Source organism: Cavia porcellus, unplaced genomic scaffold (genome assembly GCF_034190915.1).
Source record: "Cavia porcellus strain 051 isolate PalLab524CR breed Dunkin Hartley unplaced genomic scaffold, mCavPor4.1 scaffold_19, whole genome shotgun sequence".
NCBI lineage: Eukaryota > Metazoa > Chordata > Mammalia > Rodentia > Caviidae > Cavia > Cavia porcellus.
This window is the reverse complement of record NW_026947502.1, coordinates 23,001,528-23,021,269: the sequence shown is the minus strand read 5'-3', so window position 1 is coordinate 23,021,269 and position 19,742 is coordinate 23,001,528. Positions and strand designations below refer to the sequence as shown.

The 19,742-nt window shown below is 49.5% G+C and overlaps 1 protein-coding gene across 1 annotated transcript in view; it reads left to right on the top strand.

Moving 5' to 3' along the window:
- The window catches only part of Slit3 (slit guidance ligand 3), a 590,749-nt gene that overhangs the window by 504,379 nt on the left and 66,628 nt on the right, over positions 1-19,742 (top strand). Inside the window, exons 17-20 of the mRNA XM_003473328.5 lie at positions 6,369-6,512; positions 7,207-7,350; positions 9,657-9,820; positions 10,858-10,990. Of these exons, the coding sequence (XP_003473376.2) occupies positions 6,369-6,512; positions 7,207-7,350; positions 9,657-9,820; positions 10,858-10,990 (585 nt within the window). The remainder of the gene's footprint in view (positions 1-6,368; positions 6,513-7,206; positions 7,351-9,656; positions 9,821-10,857; positions 10,991-19,742) is intronic.

The following is a 19,742-nucleotide window of genomic DNA, read 5'->3' as shown; positions in this document are numbered from 1 at the left end:
GCAGGCCTGTTGCTTGGTCATTTGGATGAGGTGACAGTTTAAAGGTCTGCTTTTAGACAGAATGGAAAGACTTTCCGCACTAATGAAGTATGTCACCGTGACAATGCCGGCTATTCTCACCATGGGTTTCAGTCTAGGCATCTTAGGTCTGACCGGAGCCTGGACTCACACAAAGGACCCATGTGCTATTATGGTCTCACTTCTGTGGAACCTCCTGTTGTCACAAGGCAACCCCCTTGCGCTGTCTAAGAATTGGAGCCAAGTCGTACAGATGACAAGTGTAAGAGTGCTGTACTATTAGAGTACTCACCAGGGTGAGAGCCACATTCCCTGCCGCAGTGTCTCAGTTCATCGATTCCTCACTCACCCATCTCCTGTTGCCTCATCTTCCCTTTTGTGCAGATGTGGAGCTGGACTTGGAGAGGTTCAGTGACTTTCTAGGATCACACAGCAAATGGTGTCAGCACCGGCACTGAGACTGGCTCCATCCACCATCACACTAGGGTGAAGGGGGAATTACTTCCTGCTTCTTCCCAAGCTCCCCAGCAGAGGTGCCAGCACAGAAAGGAGGCCCTTTACCATCTGATTCCCAGGACACTCTTCTCTTTGCCCTCCACTCCTCCTTGTGATCCATATCTGCTGGCTCAGAGTCTGGGCCTGTTTCTGCAACAAGGGAAATACAGTCAATTCTCATTATACATAGGTTCCATACTGGCAAATTCACCTACGCACTAAAATCTATGTAGCTCTGCCGTCAAGATCTTTATACTTTCACAGTCATTCTCAGACATGTGCAGGAAACCAAAAATAATGACATCACTCTCCACACATCCCCTACCTGGGCTACACATGTTCTCACATGGGCTCGGGCAAGGCGATGCTCTGCGTTCCTGTTTCTGTGTTCATATTGTAAACAAGTGTGTCTTTTGCAGTTTCTCCAGTGGCATCCACTTTGCATGTTTGTACTTCTCCTTGGAAAGCACATTAAAATGGCCCCAAGCACAGAGCCAACACGCTGTCCAGAGATCGGAAGCCCAAGGAGGCTCTGCTTTGCGGGGCAGAGAAAATGCACAGGTTGGGGACCCTTTGCTCACTCAGGCACAAGTCACAGTGATGCTGGCTGAGTTTAATATTATTAACAAATCAGTAATACATTAAATAAGGTCTACAAACAGAAATATTGACAACACAAGCTTGCATATGTATCAGTTGGTTGAAATGTCATGAGCAGAGGCTCCCAGGAACCCCACCCTGTGTTTCCTCTGGGAGCCATGCTCTGGTATTCACGAGCTCACTCAGTGTTCTTGGTATCAAGGTGGAGCATATCTACCATAAACAATGAGAGTTGGCTGTAGCTCCTTATTTCTCTCTACTCTCCCCATCCCCATGCACCCTTGCCCTGCAGATAATGAGGACGCAGCATCTAGCTCTCATCAAGGTTGCTCACGCCTCCTGCCTGCCTGCCTGCAGCCACAGTGACTGGGACTGGACCCAAGAACAGGGCAGAGTACTCTGAGGGGACAGCTGAGATGGGGCACGTATGGCTGCCGGTGGGAATTGTGGCTGTCACTGTAGTCCAGGACCCTACTAGCTTCAGAGTCCCAGCACAACTATTCCCCATCACCTGCCAGGAGATGTCCTTTAAATTCAAAGCAGAGAAATGTACACTTTATTGTTAGCCTCAAGATAAAAACTTGCATGCCCCTGGGTGTGAGGCAGATACTAAATGAGCCAGGATGGCCAAGTGGCTATTTACCAAGTAAGCAGCGTCCAGCAGTCTTTGCTTCTGTGAAGAAATGTACACTCTCCCATTTCAGATGAAACATGCACTTTGTGTCTGTCTTTCTGTCTTCCTACTTCTGAAAGGAACATGAGCACAGAGAACTATTTCTGTATCCCAAGGAAAACGAGCACCAGCACATAAGGGGCAGACAGCTCCCTGCCTTAGCAACCAAGCAACAAAAGGGAGTTGGGATTGCAGGAAATGCAGGCTGCTGTCACATCCAAAGAGACAGATATTATTCAGTGTGTCCCCATATTTACCATGCGAGAATCGAGGTCACAGCTGCCAAGTATTTCTACTACTTAAAAGCACCCAGAAACTCAGGTGTGAGGAAAACTTGCATCCATCCTGAGTTCAGTTCTGTCCCTCCCTTTCTGTGTGACCCTAGAAATGTCATTCCACTTTGTGGGCCTTAGTTTCTATCTTTGCATGCTAGAAATTAGTTTATCTTCCTTACAAGGAATGATGAAGATCAGAGGTAAATGTGGGCGCTTGGGATATAGCTCAGTAGTACAGCGTGTGTCTAATGTGTGTAAGGCTCTGGATTCAGCACTATACAAAAAAGAAAGAAGAGGAGGAGAAGGAGAAGAGGAAGGAGAAAGAGAAGGAGAAGAAGAAAAAGCAGCATCAAATATAAAAAAATAATGCTGAAAGGAATAGCCTCTGGCCTTGGTCCCGGCATGAGAGGGTGCAGAAAGACAGGAGAAGGCATTGGGGTTGAGTGACCCAGAGTAGCTGGTTATAAATCTAGAACAGAGGACACATACCCAGACACTTGCAGGAGCCTGGGGAGCAGCCAATTGCAGAGTGGTTGGGTGCAAGGGTATAATCATAGTGATAATGTGATTAGTAATAGTAGCAGTGAATACTGAGACACTCTACTCTGCCAAATAGAACTGATATTAATTCATTTAACCCTCACCAAAAGAAACAAGTTTGAGACATCTTCAGTTTACAAATGAGGAGGCTTTCCAAGTCAGAACTGAAGTGACTGAGTCAGGAACCAGAAGTTGTGACAGTCCAGGTTATCTGGGGAAAGCACGCCCCATCTAAAAGCAGTAAAGTGCATGTGCATGTTATCGTTGTGCATAAATCCTTGTGTACACATCCACACCAACCAGCCAAATGACCCAGTGGGACAAATCCAACGCCAAAGGTCACTACTACAACCACTGGTTTTAAATTTTTAAATGACTTGAAGGTATTTTTGTTTGTTTGTTTATTGTATTTTTTTTTTTCAAGACAAGCTCTGACTATACAGTCCAAGCCAGCCTTGAACGTCCTCTGTAGCCACGGCTGGCTTGGAGCATAGAGCCGGGTGGTTGGGCTCTGCTGTAGTTTCTGCCCCTCTGACACCTGAGTGCCAGCCAGAATAGTGAGAGTCCCATGAGTATCACAAGTGCTGAGGGATACACTGGATCATTGCAAAGGGTCATTGCTACTATGGCAACTCAATAAAGATTCCAAATGACATCATGGCTGGGGTGAGCTCAGTCTTAGCCCTAGCTTGGATCACCAGGCTACAAAAAAGAAAAGAGAAGGAGAAATGAGAGGAGGAGAGGGGAGGGGAGAGGATGAGACAGGAGAGGACAGGAGAGAAGACCAACTGACATAACATTCAGAGAATCAAAATGTCTCTCAAGTAAACTTCCAAGTCACTTCTGACACTGAATCTCAACCACAGGCTAAAACTTGGTGGTGGTCCTTCAGCCACAATCAGATGTGCATTTTTTGATTTGTTGTCAGTTTTATTTTAAGTAAGAATCAATATCCCACTTTTAAAAACCTGGAGTTCTTGCAGAATCTAACAGCGTGGATTGCTGGCCTCTTTGGGAATATCAGATGCTCTGGCAGAACTGATTCCACAAATGGGTCCAGTTGAACTGAACCAAGGAGTAGCTGTCCCTTTAGGAGAGACATGTGCTTCTGGGTCATCTTTGTCCCCCACCAGGTCTGCTTTCATCACTTCTAAGTCACCTGCCAGACATAGATACATGAACCTGCAGCCCTCACTTGAACTGGAATTTCTACCTCAAAGAGGGGAACAGGAATGTAACGTGATGGACAGGACATCCTCATCCTATCTGTGCCGGTACTGTTCAGTCATGACCCAGAGTCCTCAGTTTACAGAATGCTCCATTCAGCTTTCCCCACTACATTTCTCTCAGAGACTGGGCTCCTAACAGGATTCCAGCTCATTCCCTGTTGCCAAAGTTGATGGGCAACCCTGCAACACCTACAGGACATAACCAAGGGGAGGCCAGGGCTCACCTTCCTGGCAGCCACTGAACCTGACAGCCTGCCTCTTGGGAACAACGGGAGCAGGGCTGACAGGACCAGTAGCTGACGGGGCACTGGGGTTGGGATGAGAGTTCCTGAGACCAGGTCCTCTCAGATGTCAGGCCCCGTCCTCATTAGGATCAGAGCCATGAGGAGGCAGCGTCCTTTCAGGTAGAGAATAAGATGAAGGAGGTCCCCTGATGACCCTGGTTTGTATTTGGAGTGCTCTAGTATCCGGGCCTTTTTCAGTCTTCATACTAGAGATACATCAGGGCTCTATAAAATCCCAGTGTACTCATATTTTTTCCAGAATGTTTGCTCCAAACAGTATCCTCTGACCTCAGCCCTGCTGCAGCCTGCAATAGCCAGCGGTGCTCTGACGGATGGAGAGAGAGCAAGGCAGCCTGCTCTTCTAGAAAATTCTCTTTCCTTTTGCCTCCCCTTCTGTTTTTCATTCTCTCAGGCTGAGGAAATGCAATTCAAAACCTTACAGTAATGTGATGTTCATTTTGCTGGTTTAAAGAAACAGATGTCAGGAAATGGGCCCCCTCCCACTTCTTAGCAGCTTCACCCTGTCTTCACTGCCTGGCCCTGACTTTCATGCCCTGAGCAGCCCAGCCCCCCAGAGCCAAACCCCGCCTTAGCCCTTAGGTCTCCTCCTACATCTAATTTGGGGGTAATTTGAAGTCTCCCTAACATGTGATCTTCATTCCCTGGATTACCCCAGACTGGAGCTACTGGGATTGATGAGAAACCAGCTGCATTTGGGGATGTCTCAGGGAGTAGGAACTCCTGCTCCTGGTTCTTGAGCCATGGAGGGGTTCTGGGACTGAGCTTTTGGAAATTTTGGCTCCATGTTCTTAGCAGAACAGGAGCAGGAGGAGAAGAGCGGGGTGACAGCAAGGTACTAATGATTTGAGAGAGGAACACGGCACTGTCTGGCTCCTCCACACCCGCCCGCCTGTGCCCCCGAGTGTGGGTATTGCTGCTCCTGGGGGCCCCCGTCTGTCCTGGGGGGAAGGAGGAAATCTGCTGACTCTCAGAGCTGTCTGTGGAGTCGCAGAGGCTTCAGATGCAGGTTTTCACACACCGTCAAGGTCTGTTCCATCCACCCAGCTGTACATTCCCATGACCTATGGATGTGTTCTCCTTGGGCTCCCCTTAGGGAACCTGGGAAGTGGAAGCGCTCGCAGCTCCTAGAGGCTGCCTGCTGCCCTAGTCTCTGGCCTGGTCTGTATTTATTATGGGCTCTCGGCCCGGCAGGAAAGGGTCTGAGCTCTTAACTCAGAGCACAAACCAGTAATTGCAGCACCAGCACTCACATCCCCAATCCTGAATTCTCAGAGCAGGTAATATAAGAGAGTGAGTCCCATGTCACCAAAGAAATATTCTTTCATAAAAGCGACAGTTCAATAGAGGAATATTTCTGCACCAGTAAAATCTAACTTCACATCCCAGGCTGTGTAACTAGAAGCAAGTTACTTAACCTCTGTGAACCTCAATCCCTTCCCCATAAAGTGGACAATAATAGTCCCTGTCCGAGGGGTGTTGTTCTGCTTTGCTGTGATTATGAAGGTTAGACCCCATCAAAGTGTCCTCTTATATCTGGAATTCTGATGAGGACCTGGATATTCCACAAATAGCTAATGCCCACATGAAGGGTACATACTTTGTATTTTTTCTCCCACCTTCTTCTCAAGAGTCACTGCCTAAGCTAAACATGGTGGTAACTCACAATCTAGTACACTCTGGAAAGCTGAGGCAGGAGGGTCTTAAAATTCTATCCCAGCTTGAGCCATCTAGCAACTTAATGAGAACTTGTCTCAAAATAAAACATTTTTTTTAAAGCTGTAGCTCAGTGAGAAGGTGCCTCCTACTGCAAAACAAGTAAATAAATACTTAAATAAGCCAGGTGTGGTACCACATGACTAACCCCAGCATTCAAGAGGCTGAAGCAGGAAGACTGCTATATAGTCAAGACCAGCCTGAACTATAAAGTGAAGTCATGTCTCAAAACAAATAAAAATCACTGCGTGAGAAACTGTGTGATTGAAAGAGAAAATAAGTTTGAGATTCACTGTGTTAAACCTACCAGTCCCCCCGGACGTGGAAAAGGTAACTGTTCTGAAAAAGCTCCTCCTGTGCCATGCAACCTGCTTCACAAAGGCAGTCCCTTTCCCAGGCACGACAGATGACTGAACACCAGGGACCTGAGACCGAGCTCCCTCGCCTTCCAGGGCTCCAAGCCCCCAAAGATCGCCGGTTGTGATCACCATCCACCCTGACCCTCTGTCCCTCCTTCTAGAAACCTGAGCAATAATAAGATCAAGGAGGTGCGAGAGGGCGCCTTTGACGGGGCCGCCGGCGTGCAGGAGCTGATGCTGACGGGGAACCAGCTGGAGACGGTGCACGGGCGCATGTTCCGAGGCCTCAGCGGCCTCAAGACCCTGTGAGTGCTGGGGTTGGGGCCAAGCCCCCAGGGGCCGGGAGGGCAGGGGAATTGGAGAGGCGGGTGCAGGCCCCGGCAGCGGCCCAGGCCTGCAGGATTCCGTCCTGTCCCATCCCATCCCTTCTTACCTCCAGCCAGGGTCGGCAGACACTTCTCACCTTCCAGGGGAAGCGCTTACAAGCTGTGCGGCACAGCACACCCCCACTCAGAACCACTGGAGGAGGCACACAGACACGTTCACCCCAAAGATGGACATATCCCCACGTTCATAAAAAACAGACACACAGACCATGCCCCATCGTGCACATAAACACATCACAGCAGGCGCATGTGTGCAAACACCTCACGTACATGAAGCTCATACCCACAGCTGCTTCTTGGCCCTCTCTTGTGCTCCCAGAAATACACGGGCCATCCCAATAACCAAAGGATACAGGGTGTGCACACATACACTTGGCTCATGTTTCCACAGTGAGTACAGCATGCACAGAGGAGAATGCACACGCACACACACACATGTATGCACACTTGGCTCTGATGGGGATCTAGGCCTTGCTTATCACAGGGCAAAGCTGAGTGACGGGGGGGGGGCTAAGCTGGGGAGCTGGCATCAGTGTCGCTTCTGTTACCCGAGCGCCATCTGGGGAGGAAAGCGGACACCTCTGTTCCCTCACACCCGCCCTGCTCCCTGCAGGATGCTGAGGAGTAACATGATCAGCTGTGTGAACAATGACACCTTCGCTGGCCTGAGCTCCGTGAGGCTGCTTTCCCTCTACGACAATCGGATCACCACCATCACACCCGGAGCCTTCACCACACTTGTCTCCCTGTCCACCATGTGAGTGCCCCCTTGTCTGCCCCTCCACACATCTCCCCAGCCACCCCTTCCAGGTCTCTCCTGTCTTTGACCAAAGCTGTGTGTCCAGCTGTTTACTGAGTGAGCATTTGTTAGGCTCTCTCAATGTGCTGGGTACTGGCAATGGACAGACCAGGCTCCTTCTTCCTGGAGTCACAGAGTATGAATTGCCTCGGAAGAGAAGACCTCAGTGATATAAACACCCAACAAAAACTTATTTGAGAAACTGTATTCTGGGGATTAGCTTGCTGAAGACAGTGAAAAATGCATTTCTTTAGCAGGAACAGCATGTACAAAGGCCCTAGGGTTGGTTGGAACAGAGCAGCTATACAAGGCTGAGCAAAGTCCAGTGTGGCTATAAATGTGAAAGGGCATGATGTCAGGCAAAGCTTGAAGAGGCCATGGCCAGGCTGCAAGGCTGCTGTGGGCCAGTTTTACTCGGTACCCTGAGAATATTAAGAATACCAATACTACTTTGAAACAGATTGGTGATCAGCAAGGGGTTGTAAAAAGATATCACGGACGACTTCCAAGCTCATCACAACTCGAACCCAGCTCTGTGGACCCTTCAGGGCGTGCTGCTTCCAGGGCAGTTGACTCTAGAGCCAAAGTTCTAGGCGCAAACCTGGGCTTCTCCTCTCATTCTCTGCGTGACCTTAGAGAAGTTGCTACCTTCCTGTCGCCTTCCATTCTCCCTCCTGCAGAGCCGGCCTCTAGGCTCTTCCTAAGGACTGGCTCTGTTCCGATCCGTGAAGCACACAGCGAGAGCCTGCACTAGGGACGGTCCTCGACATTCATTTTCCAAGTGGCTCGTATTTCTGTGGGCTCTGTTCTTTCCCCCAGAGCCCTTTGGTAGACAAGAAGGCCCAGCTGCTGCCATCCCTTGTGCTCCCGCATGCCCCATCATGCGGCATAGAAGCCTGGAGTGTAAAATGGCCTCAGGCCCTTGTGACCTGTCAGCCCCTCTCCCTCCAGCCGGGCTCCCCAACTCCCTGCCTCTTCTTCCCAGGCTCCTGCCCACCCCCACTGGCAGGCACCCTTCCTCCTGGCCCTTCCTCACCTGCCTCTATACTCAGGGCCACTTCTTTACCCGGCTATCACTCCAGGCCGGCTGTTCACATTTTACCATTTTCTAGGATACACTATAGTGACGTCACTACTGTAACCACTGCTCCTCGGTGTCCTCTGTGTAAATTCCAGGACAGGGAGATGCAGTGCTTTCGCTCATTGCTTATCCCACCGTGCAACCCTGAGCTGCAGCGGCTCCTGCCAAGACCTTTGCCGAGGTCTGACTCCATGCCCAGCTGTGATGCTGGATGAGTGGAGCGGGAGAATGGATAAATGAGTGGCACCATCAGCAGGGGACAGTGGGTGGGGGACCACCACTGGCACCGGATTCAGTTAAGCCCATTTTTAGGACCGCCACTGCCAAAAGCCATGCCAGATGCCGGGGTGGAATCACAGAGCTTGCAGTGAGCCAGCTCCAATGTGTGAGAACCTTCCAGCTCGCCAGGGCGCCTCCAGTCAGGGCTGAGTCGTACCCAGGAAAGCTGGCCCCGTGCTTTTCAGTCCCTGTCTCGGGGCAGCCGCCTGAGGGCTCTCTTGACACCCTCCCTGAGTGTCCCTTTCCTCATTTGTGGGTGACAACAGTGTTCCCTCCTGACAGTGTGGTTGTGACAAGCGTGACTGTGGTGACAGTGCGTGAAGCACTGAGCGTGGTCCCAGTCCTACAGCAGACTCTACACTCATGGTGACAGCCGCTGCCGTTCCCTCGTGCATCCATCAGTCTGTCCATGTCACTTCACAGATGGGGTCAGAATGCCTGTGAGGATGTTGGGCTGGGCCTGGACACAGACGAGCAGCCCAGGGTCCACCCTCATGGACTTAGGAGTCCAAAGCATGAGGTCCATGCGAAGCCCATGTAGAAAGACACTGCTCACTGTGCCACCGCCACAGAGGACATGAAGGGTTGGGGAAGATGTTGGCACGGGGCCGACGGTTCCATGTTAGCCAAGCAGCTTAGGGGTGCCGCTTGGCTGGGGTGTGGGAACCCAGGGCTGAGGGAGGAGAAGAATCAGCGGGTGAGCTGTATTCTGCCAGCCGGAGGGAATCCCAGGCGGTTCCCACAACTGGCACTTGACAAGAGACTCGGCCACGGCCACTAGTGGAAGCCTGCCACGGCTTAGGAGGGACCTGCAGTCCCTTTGCACACCTCCCCTGAGCCCCATGGAGCACTGGGCCTGGGCTGCAAGAGCTTATCCCACTCACAGAGGCCTCTCCCTCCCCAGAAACCTGCTATCCAACCCCTTCAACTGCAACTGCCACCTGGCCTGGCTCGGCAAGTGGCTGCGCAAAAGGCGCATCGTCAGCGGGAACCCCCGGTGCCAGAGGCCCTTCTTCTTGAAGGAGATCCCCATCCAGGACGTGGCCAGCCAGGACTTCACCTGTGACGGTGAGCACCAGGAGGGCAGGGGCGGCCGTGGGTGGGAAGGAGAGGAGGCGCAACGGAGCTGCAGCCCTGGAAGACATCCAGCTCCCCTAAGCCCTGTGAGCCAGGACAGACTCGCCGCTAGCCAATCTGGCTCCTTTGTGCAAATTAAGAAAAAATGCCCCTTTCCGAGGTTGTTTTACTTCCACCTGTCAGAACCTGCTATAATGAATGTGCTGATTGCATTAAAATAAGGCACTGCACTACAAGACATCACCATCTGTGAGGACACTGTTGTACCAAATACACCAGTGCACCTCATCACAGGGAGACTGGCATCTCGCCGATGGCATACACCGCCTCGTGCTGTATATAACTGTACAACTATTCGTGCAAGCTCCAGGCCTGAGTCTTCCTGTCCATGTCATAGGGAAGCTTAGTGTGAGAGAAGTAGAATTCAAGAAAAAAGACTGTTGCTGGCAAAGGGATAAGAACACAGGAGATCCAAAAGCTTCGGGTCCCAGCCTAGAGGCCTACCTATTGGTTTAAATGAATCCAAACCACACAGTTCCTTCCTTAATCAATTTGAGGTCATCTGAGGACAGATGAACCTGTCTGCAGATTAACTGAGGTCGACGTGAATTGGAAACCGGGGCAAACCACCCAGGATAGACTGTGTAGTGATGGGAAGGGAGACAGAGGAAAGCAGAAGACAGGACTCCGCCCCACCCCTAACTCCTCCTTCAGTCTTTCGTTCATTCCTGATCTGGTTAGAGTAATCTCTTGCACCGCTATTACTCTGGCTAGTTAAGTCCCAGCCACCATAGTAGTCGTCATTTTATGCCAAGTGCAGGGAGAGACAGGCAGCCCTCCCCGTGACCCAGCCAGGGATGAGCCCCACAGCTACCTTAATCCTGGATCTGGCGTAAAGTCAGACCCCCCCCCCCAGGAGAGCCTGCCCTTGCTGGGAACTGCTCGACCACCTCAACCCAGCCTTGCTCGCCTCCCACCCCAGCAGGGCTCTCCTCCTACCCCACTCACCCTATTGGGGTCCTCCACAGGCAACGACGAGAGCAGCTGCCAGCTGAGCCCGCGCTGTCCGGAGCAGTGCACTTGCGTGGACACAGTGGTGCGATGCAGCAACAAGGGCCTCCGTGCCCTCCCGAAAGGCATGCCCAAGGACGTGACGGAGCTGTGAGTTCCCTGCCCGTAGGGTGCCCTGCGGGGTCTGCACACTGTACCCCCAGTACACTGTACCCTCGGCATCCGCACACTGTAGCCCAGGATCCCAAACAAGGCTGCTGGTGGGATGCCTTCCTGAATGCGTCCAGGAAGGACTTCCCCAAGGTGGAGGCATCCGCTGTGACAGGGAATAGGAAGCCAGTTCCCCAGAAGCCTCAGCCTATCAGGGGAGGAATATCTGATCCTGCTCTCTGTAAAGAAATTCCAAAGTGCAAATGGAAGGCGACTGCCTCATGTTCTCTATCCTCCCGCCGGGCCTCTGCCCTGCACCCTGCCTGCCTAGAGGCCTTGGCTACTTATCTTCTGGCTCCAGCAAAGATGCAGGGGCAGCATGAGCGCGTCACCCAGGCACACCCTGGCTAGCAGCACACTTGGAACCAGTGTGGCTCTAGTTCACCTTCAGACAGTCCTACCGAGTACCTGGCCCCAGCTCAGGATGAGGCCTCAGTGCTGAGTGTTCTTCACTCTCAGAGCAGGAGCTTTCTTTCCCCACACTCCTGACAGTCGTTCCTCAGACCGTCCCACAACACAGACTCCCAGTTCAATGCAAGTCGCTGTTCTCTTCCTGAACGGCTCTCAATATTGCAGCAAAAACTTTACTTTGCTCCTTAGAAGGTTCCAGAAGGCCGGCAAGGCCCAGTCCTGCAGTCGGGAGACATGCTCTGTGGGGTGCAGCCGGGGCCACATGAGCGGTACACACTCACACCACCGAGCCAGTCGACACTCACACTTGCACGCATTCATGCCTTTGTTCATTTGCTCAGCATGTATGGATGAGGTGTGTCATGTGTCAGGTCCTTTGCGCATGCTACCAGGACAATGGTGAGTGAATCAGGTATGACCCCAGTGCTCGTGGGGCTCATGGTTAATTGGGGAAGGCAGATGTAGGTTTCATTAACTTAGAAGCGTGTGTGACATGACAGCCAGGAAAAGTGTTACAAAAGAGCCAGGTGTGGTGGTGCACACCTGTAATACTAGTACTTGGGAAGTTGGGGCAGGAGGATCAACATGAGTTTGAGGCCAGCATGGGCTGTGAGTTCAAGGCAAGACTCAGATACAGAATGAGGCTCTGTCTCAAAAAAATAAACAAATAATAAATAAAAAAGTACTACAAAAAAGAGATACAAGGTCAGCTCCCTAACGGGAGAAGTTAGCCCCGGTGTGAAGCTGAGAGCAGATCCTTCAGAGGGGACGAGCCGCACTGCAGACAGTCTCAGCACAGTGCCATAGCAAGGTCTAGCAGAAGCCCAGAGCATCCACACACAGCTCATCTCCTGCTTACATTTTGACACTTTCCCCAGACTCCCAATCTACCAATGCCAGCATAGCATGTATGCTCAGACACAAGCCACAGAGATGTGATCCAGATCCCCCCAGGCAGTGCTTTCTCACCTGCCCTTCCAGGTCCTGGGGTAGGAACTGAGCACGCCAGGCTCTCAGCAGAGCAGGTAGATCCTTGAAGATGGTGGTATCTCCGGCATTTCCTGATGCTCAGGGAGGCTGTGACCAGTGGTGCCAGCCCCAGAGAGGGACAGGAGTCTGACAGTCAAAAGCCATGTCAGCCATGGCTTTGGGCTGAGACCATGACCTTGAAGATCCGAGTGAGCAAATGCAATATGGTGTTGAGCGGTACCCTGGATGAGGAGCTGCAGACATGACCAGGAACACACTCCTTTCTGGCCCACTGAGTGCCAAGTGACACCTGTCAAAAAAAATAAGGAAATGCCATGGAAACAAACCCATGGATGCCCTTCTCCAAAACTCATGACAAAAGACTGAAATAACAAAGATAATTGGATGCAGTTGGAATCAAGCCTCCGTACAGGGAGGGACCTGAGAGTCTGCTTTGGAAGTGACAGCACTTTCCTCAGCCAGGCAGGGCTCCCAAGGCTCTCCAAGGAAGGCCCCTGTTTCTGTTGCTAAGCCATCTCCTTGCAGGCTGTGAGGAGGTTCCCTGGAGAGAGACAAGCAGGGAAATGTGGATCCAAGCAAGTGGGAGCTGACAGGTCCTGCACACCGTGCCACAGCCCCCAGCTCAGAAATGCTGGGTACCCTCAGACCCAGCTTCCAGTGCTTTAGCTTCCTCAGGTACCATCGGGCACAGATGCCACATTGCCACACAAATAACTCACTAAGAAGAAGCAAAACAAAGTTAAATCTGTCTTCGTCACTTTCTCATCACTGTGACAAAATACCCAACACCCACGTTTTGTTTTGGTTCATGCTTTCAGCCCACAGTCGCCTGGCTCTAAGGCACAAGGGCATGGCGGAAGGACATGTGGAGCAAAGCTGCTCATGTGTGGTGGCCAGGAAACAGAAAAAGAAGGGAGGAGCCAGGGAGGGAGACACACCTTTCCAGCTCACACCCATCGACCCGCCTCTTCTGGCCAGGGCCCACCCTCTAGCAGCACACGCAGCTGCTGCACTCACAGTAGAGGATTCCACAGAACACGCAGTACCCCCAGGATCCAGTCACCTTCCGCAAGCCCCATCTATAACAGCATGAAGCATTTGAGGACATTCTTGACATAAGTAATCTAGTTTTCTCTATAGGGCAGCTCGTAGGGAACTGTTGCTAGCACACAAAGCCCAGAAGTACCATCCAAGCTCAGTACCATCCCGGTGGGAAGTGACTTTTCCTCCATGGACAGACCCTGCATACATCCACTAGTCCTTGTCTCTCTGCCTCCTCTCAGCAACATCTTCACAGGTGAAATAAGCTGGGGAGAGCCTCCTTTGCCTCACCAGTCTCTGTAAGTCCTCCTGTAGGCAAACCTGCAGGGCCAATCACCAACCACAGCAGTAGAAACTTGAAGAGAGGTAAAAATCTGTTGCCCTGGTCCCATTGCTGGTCAGCAGGATTAGGAAATAGCCTTACAGGGCCAACGTCCCCTGCTCTGACTCATTATACCCAAAGTTTTCAAACTTTCCAGTCTTAGGGCCTCTTTATGCTTTTTAAAATCATCCATGACTCCAAGAATTATGTCTGTGTGAGTTCTGTCTACTGGTATTTCCCACTTTAGAAATTAATACTGAGATATTTTTAAATATGCATCTTTTTCCATTCAAAAATAATTTATACCCATTACATATTCATATAAGAAGCATATTTTTATGCTAAACAGAGCAAAAACAATTTAATTCAGAACAGTGGTGCTGTCCTGTACTTCTGTGGCTCTGTCTACCATCTGGATTCATAGCTGACAGTTGGCCCTGCCTGCCTGCTTCACATTCATCCCACTGTATATACTGTTCAGGATTCGGTAGAAGCAGAAAATCTAGGTGTGTGGTTGGCACAGTGGAGAGTACTGTAAGAGCCTATTCAGATAATTACAGATATTCTTCTTTGATGCTGTACCCAAGCATAGCCAGTTGTAGTTTGTGAAAGGCTGTCATATGGAATCTGTACCCATAGCAGTGAGCTTCATTTCCTCTCTTCTACCAAGACCTATTGGTCTGTCTTGACCTTTGGATGCATCTTTCTTTCTGCCAGGCACGATCCTGTAATATCACCCACTGGTCATTTGGAAAACAGTGGCTCACGGAGTTATGCAGATGTTTCAAGTGTTGACACACTGCATTGTACAATGTAAAATATTATCAGATCTACTGATATTACCACCGATCACGCCAGAAAAATCTGTAAGTTAAGGGAAGTTGCCAAGCTCTGTGTGGCAGTTACAAGTTTTCTGAAGTTTTAATTCTCACTTGGAAGCTCAAATTCTACCACAGGCAGCAAGTATCATCGTTGGTTTGCCTTGAAGTGACAGGCTCACTTTGTTCATTTTTTAAGAAACAGACTACTAACTACCCCTGCCTGAATAACCAGTTCACTACACATTCTTTTTTAAAAAATGTGTTTCATGAAAAAAATTAACAACCAGCCAGCTCAATGAGTGACACAATGACACGATTCTTTGCCTCGCAACAGCCACGTGCTTTCCAGGCAGCAGCGTGCGGTACACGCGTCCTGTTTTGCTGCCCATATTAAAGAAATATGTACTCAAATGTTGCATTAGTATAATTAATAATTTGCACTGCTTCATTCTGAAGTGAAATTTACTTTCTGATTTCTATCTGCAAGGTCACAGAGAATATAGGGCGCTGATGGCGTTTAGCGCTATTTCCCTGACCTGGGCTGAGGGGCCAATAATTGTCCGTTCTGCTGATTGTCTGCTATCCCCAGCACAAATCGCAGGCCATGTCAAAAAATAAAAATCAAGCTTTAATCTTACATAAAAAGTAGTTTTTGCCTCATCTACCCTTGAAAGCAGCTCAAAGACTCATAGCAGCCTGTGGATGCACTGAGAAGCATGCCAGTCATTATAAACTGGAGGGATTTGCAAGGGAAGCTTACAAACTCTTGTTGAAAGCAGGACAAGAAGCAGGTGCAGAACATTTCAGCCCAATTTCTAAAAGGCAAGTTGTATTATTCCCATTCAAAATATAACTGAGGCTTAAAAGGCTGAGTATTTTTAACTTTAAAAAACTTTAGTGGACACATACTAACTGTACCTGTTTAGGGGATGCAGTGTGACATTTCAGTACATATATACAATGTGTGATTATCAGATCAGAGTAGCATATCTATCACCTCTAGCATTTACTGTTTTTTTTTTTCCTAGCAAAAATATTCAAAACCATCTCTACTAGCTATTTGGAAATATACAATTGCTAACCATAGTTTCCCTGCTACAGAACAATAAGGTTATTTCTGCTATCCAATTGCAACCTGCATGCAATAACCATTCTCTCTCCATTTCTGCTTTTCCACTATTCTACCCACATCTGGTCACTGCTACTCTATTCTCTACTTCTATGAATTCAATTATTTTACCTTTCACACATAAGAGAGAACATGCACTATTTGTCTTTCTGTGCCTGGTTGAATAATTTTTACAACCATGCTGCCAATAAGAAGCAGAGCATGGATTCATGCCAGGTCTGCCTGACCCTGCTGCTCCCTCCATAAACCACAGCCTCCTGGTAGCAGAGGCCCAGGTCCCTGTAGTGCTGCCCAGTGGCCTGGCTTGTTATGGCTGTGCAGTGGACAGCCACGAGTCCTCTCAAAAGCTGCCATCTGCAGTTAAGCAGAGAGAAGGCAAACCCAGGACCCATGCCACATGGTCTGGGTACTTGTCAGCATCCTGGCCACGTCCATGCCGACAGCTGGGCCTTCTCTGGCCATGCCAGCTGCTGCCCAGAAAGAGGCTGCTCCCTCCTCCCTCCATACCAAGCACACTCCCCAGAGCACTCACTAGAGCTGATGGCCCACTTTAACTGTGTGCTTTACTTTTCTCTGGCCTGAGAGAGAAACACAAATGTGCCTCCAGCCAGCTGGGGGCAGTTGGTCCCATCTTTGGAGAAGGGGCTGGCTCTGGGCATGGCAGGTCTTAGGCATCCAGGCACAGGCCTTGGGCCAGCTGAGACCACAGCAGATGGCATCTACTCCTCAGCAATGCCAGGCAATGGGGAGACTGGGAGACCTGAGTACAGGCTGAGCGCTAAGAAAGCTCCCTTTGCTTGTACGAGTATGCAAGGAGTTTATTGTACAACACAGCCAGAGGAGCTGGGTACAGCAGCTCCTCTGTACTAACATCCCTCATCTCAGAAACTTAGAATGGAGAGAGAAGATAATAAGAAACTCACCAGTAAATGACCCATTTCAGATAAAGAATACAGTAGGAATTCCCAAGAAAGTAAAGAGGAGAAATGACTAGGAAGTACATGCTTTCAGGAGTCCCTCAAGGTAGAAAATCTTACATTAAAGAAACCAAGGTCATGAGGCCAGCAAAGGGAATAAGAAGGAGGAATGTGTGTGCTAGAAACTTGAGAAGGTACACGTAAGTTCTGCGGGCTGGGGACAGTGGACTCCTTGTCCCTAGAGAAATACAAGAGCCAAAGAAGAATTTTAAGCAGAAAAGTGGCCTGATCCAATTCTCACTTTAGAAATATTCTTCTGGATGAAGAACAGGAAATGGATAATGGATAGCCAAGAATCATTTCTTTTGATAAGCATATGCATTGTTGAATATAGATACATTTGTGTATGTATGCCTGTGGATGTATGTGTACAAACATTCAAAATTACCAAGTCTGTCCACAGAGACTCTCATTCAGTTTTCATAATCACATCAAGGCAATGACTAATGTAATCCTCATTGTACCACTGAGGAAATGCAAGCTCAGAAAGGTTCAGTCTCTTATCCAAGATCACACAGCTATGACAGAGCCAGAATGTAAGCCTCCACTGCCCGCCTTCTAACTGCCTGGCATCACCCGAGGCCTCTGGCAGAGATCCTGGCCTGGAGGAAGGTCTGCTGGAAGGTGACCACTCTTCCCCTCCATCACCATTCAGTTGGTGCTAGCATTCTGTGTGGGTATTGGTTAGTCCTACAAAGCTGGAAGCAGGATGAGAGCATCCGTTCAAAGAGATGTGAGTGCATTTTTGTGCTAGGCAGATGTATCCTCATGTGCTTGCTCTGGGGCTGAAGCAGAGCATTTAAATGCAGGTCAGCGCAGAGGCTGACCTGCTGGAAGTGCTCCAGCAGTTCTAAGGCTGTGGGGCAGAGGGCAGTCTTCTGAAATGGTCCCTCAGGGGCCTGCGCTGCAGTTACCGGCAACTTTGGAGTTCAGAGTTTTCATCAAGGGCTTCCTACAAAGGGAGCTTTCCCTCACAGCCGCATCTGCATTTCTGAAAGAGGAACCTTTTGATTCTGCATCTTCCAAGCTGCCATGCCAGGTCAGTGGGGACATTTCGTGCTGAAGGTGCTCCCACTTGGCTCTGCCGTGCCAAATGCAGCTCCACCTGGGGAGTTCTAGGGTTTCATCGTCTGGATGATGTTGCCTGAGCGATGTGTTGCCAGGCAATGTGTGGGAAAGCCGGGGTGAGCAACACAGACACGCTTCTATCTGCGTTACACAGTCACACCAACGTGTCACCATACAATTAAATGATGGGAAGAAAACACCCAATGTTTTGGAAGCCTCTAATGTTACCTGTGAGTGTGGAGGCTGATATGAGGGAGATAAGATGGTGCTGGAACTGAGATCTGGGCATTGTAGGAGATAACCAGGTCAGGAGGGAGGAAACGGAGCAGCATAGGCAAAGACCTGAGCTCCCTCTCCTGAAAGGGGGTTGGAACATCTGTGGAAGGACAGGGCCAGTAGAGCTGGAGCCAGCGGTGAAGGGAAGGTTTTATCTGAGGTAACAGAACAGGAGGCTAATTTCATGTGGCATTTCCATGGGCTGTGGTACCCAGTTAGTCTAGACATTGCTATGAATGCATTTTACAGATGCAACCAGTACCTACAAGCAGTGGGCTTTTTAAATAATAGAGATTACAGTTCCTAATGTCCACCATCAGCCTGGCCTATGAATTTTAGACTTGCCAGCTCCACCCAAGCATGGTGGTTCACGCCTGTAATCCCAGCACTCGGGAAGCTGAGGCAGGAGGATTGTTGTGAGTTCGAGACCAGCCTGGGCTACAAAGTGAGCTCAAGGCCATCCTGAACTGCGTAGCAAGACCCTGTCTCAAAAAGACAACAAACAAACAAGCTAATTCCTTAATATGTTCCTATCATACGCAGAGTAAAAGAACAAAACTGATAAAAATTTGGATTAAAGATCTCAATTGGCTTTAATTTGTGGTTCATAAAATAGAGTGTTCCAATGGGCTGACCAGAAAAGTTTGGTTTCCCACTCAGAGAAGGACTGAAAAAAAGCAGAAACAACAAAAATAGGATTGGTCGCTTCAAAATTAATTTCCTTACAAGGCCCAGACAGGGAAACAGAACAATAGGAAAGTATCTGATTGGTTAATACCAGGTTACTTTAGGTGGCTTTTTTGTGTAAGAGTTACAGCAGAGAACACTTTCTGATCCTGTGTGTTGAAACTAGTCTGCTTAGGAAATGCAGCTCTTGCCTCATTTTTCCTGGTATCTTGGAAGGTCAGGTGAACAGCTTGGTTCCAGTTTGTGGGTGGGGTATTTTAGAATGGGTGATTCTGATTTGATTTTTAGTCTGGTCTGTTGGAGCCTAGTTCTAGCACCTAGTCCAAGATCATGGTCCTCTGAAGTTTTTATATACATACACACACACACACACACACACACACACACACACACACACTGTTTGCTTTTGATTCTCTGGAGAACACTGACTATTACAAGGACTCACTACAGAGGCCTTGTCAGACTTGGGCAGAAGTTGGGTGGCCTTTCTCTAACAAGGTATAGGAGCTATTTAAGCAGGGACAGAGGCTACACTGGCATAGTGCAGGTGAGAGCCCAGCTGCAGCCCACAGCTGACTCTGTGGGCACCAGTAGCTCCAGAGGCAGCCATCACACTGCCCACCCTCCAGAGTCCTAACCCCGCCTTGGCTAAGAATGCTGTCAGCATCCCTGAAGGCCAGGAGCCATTTATGCTTTCTCAACTCTCAGCAAACCCCTGTATTTTCAGGGCATGGCTTGGCATACAGTATAACCCGGGCCAGGCACAGGACAGTCTTAGAGCCCACTGTGGCCTCCTGGTTTTCTTTTTGTAACCCAGAGTCCTATTCAAGAAATCGTTGAGCCCTTATCATGAGCTAAACATTATACTGTATACTGGGACTATAGCAAGAAATAAAACTGGCAAAAATCTCTGCCCTTGTAGAAATTACAGATTAGCAGGGTTCGGAGAAAAAAATAAATCCTATAGTAG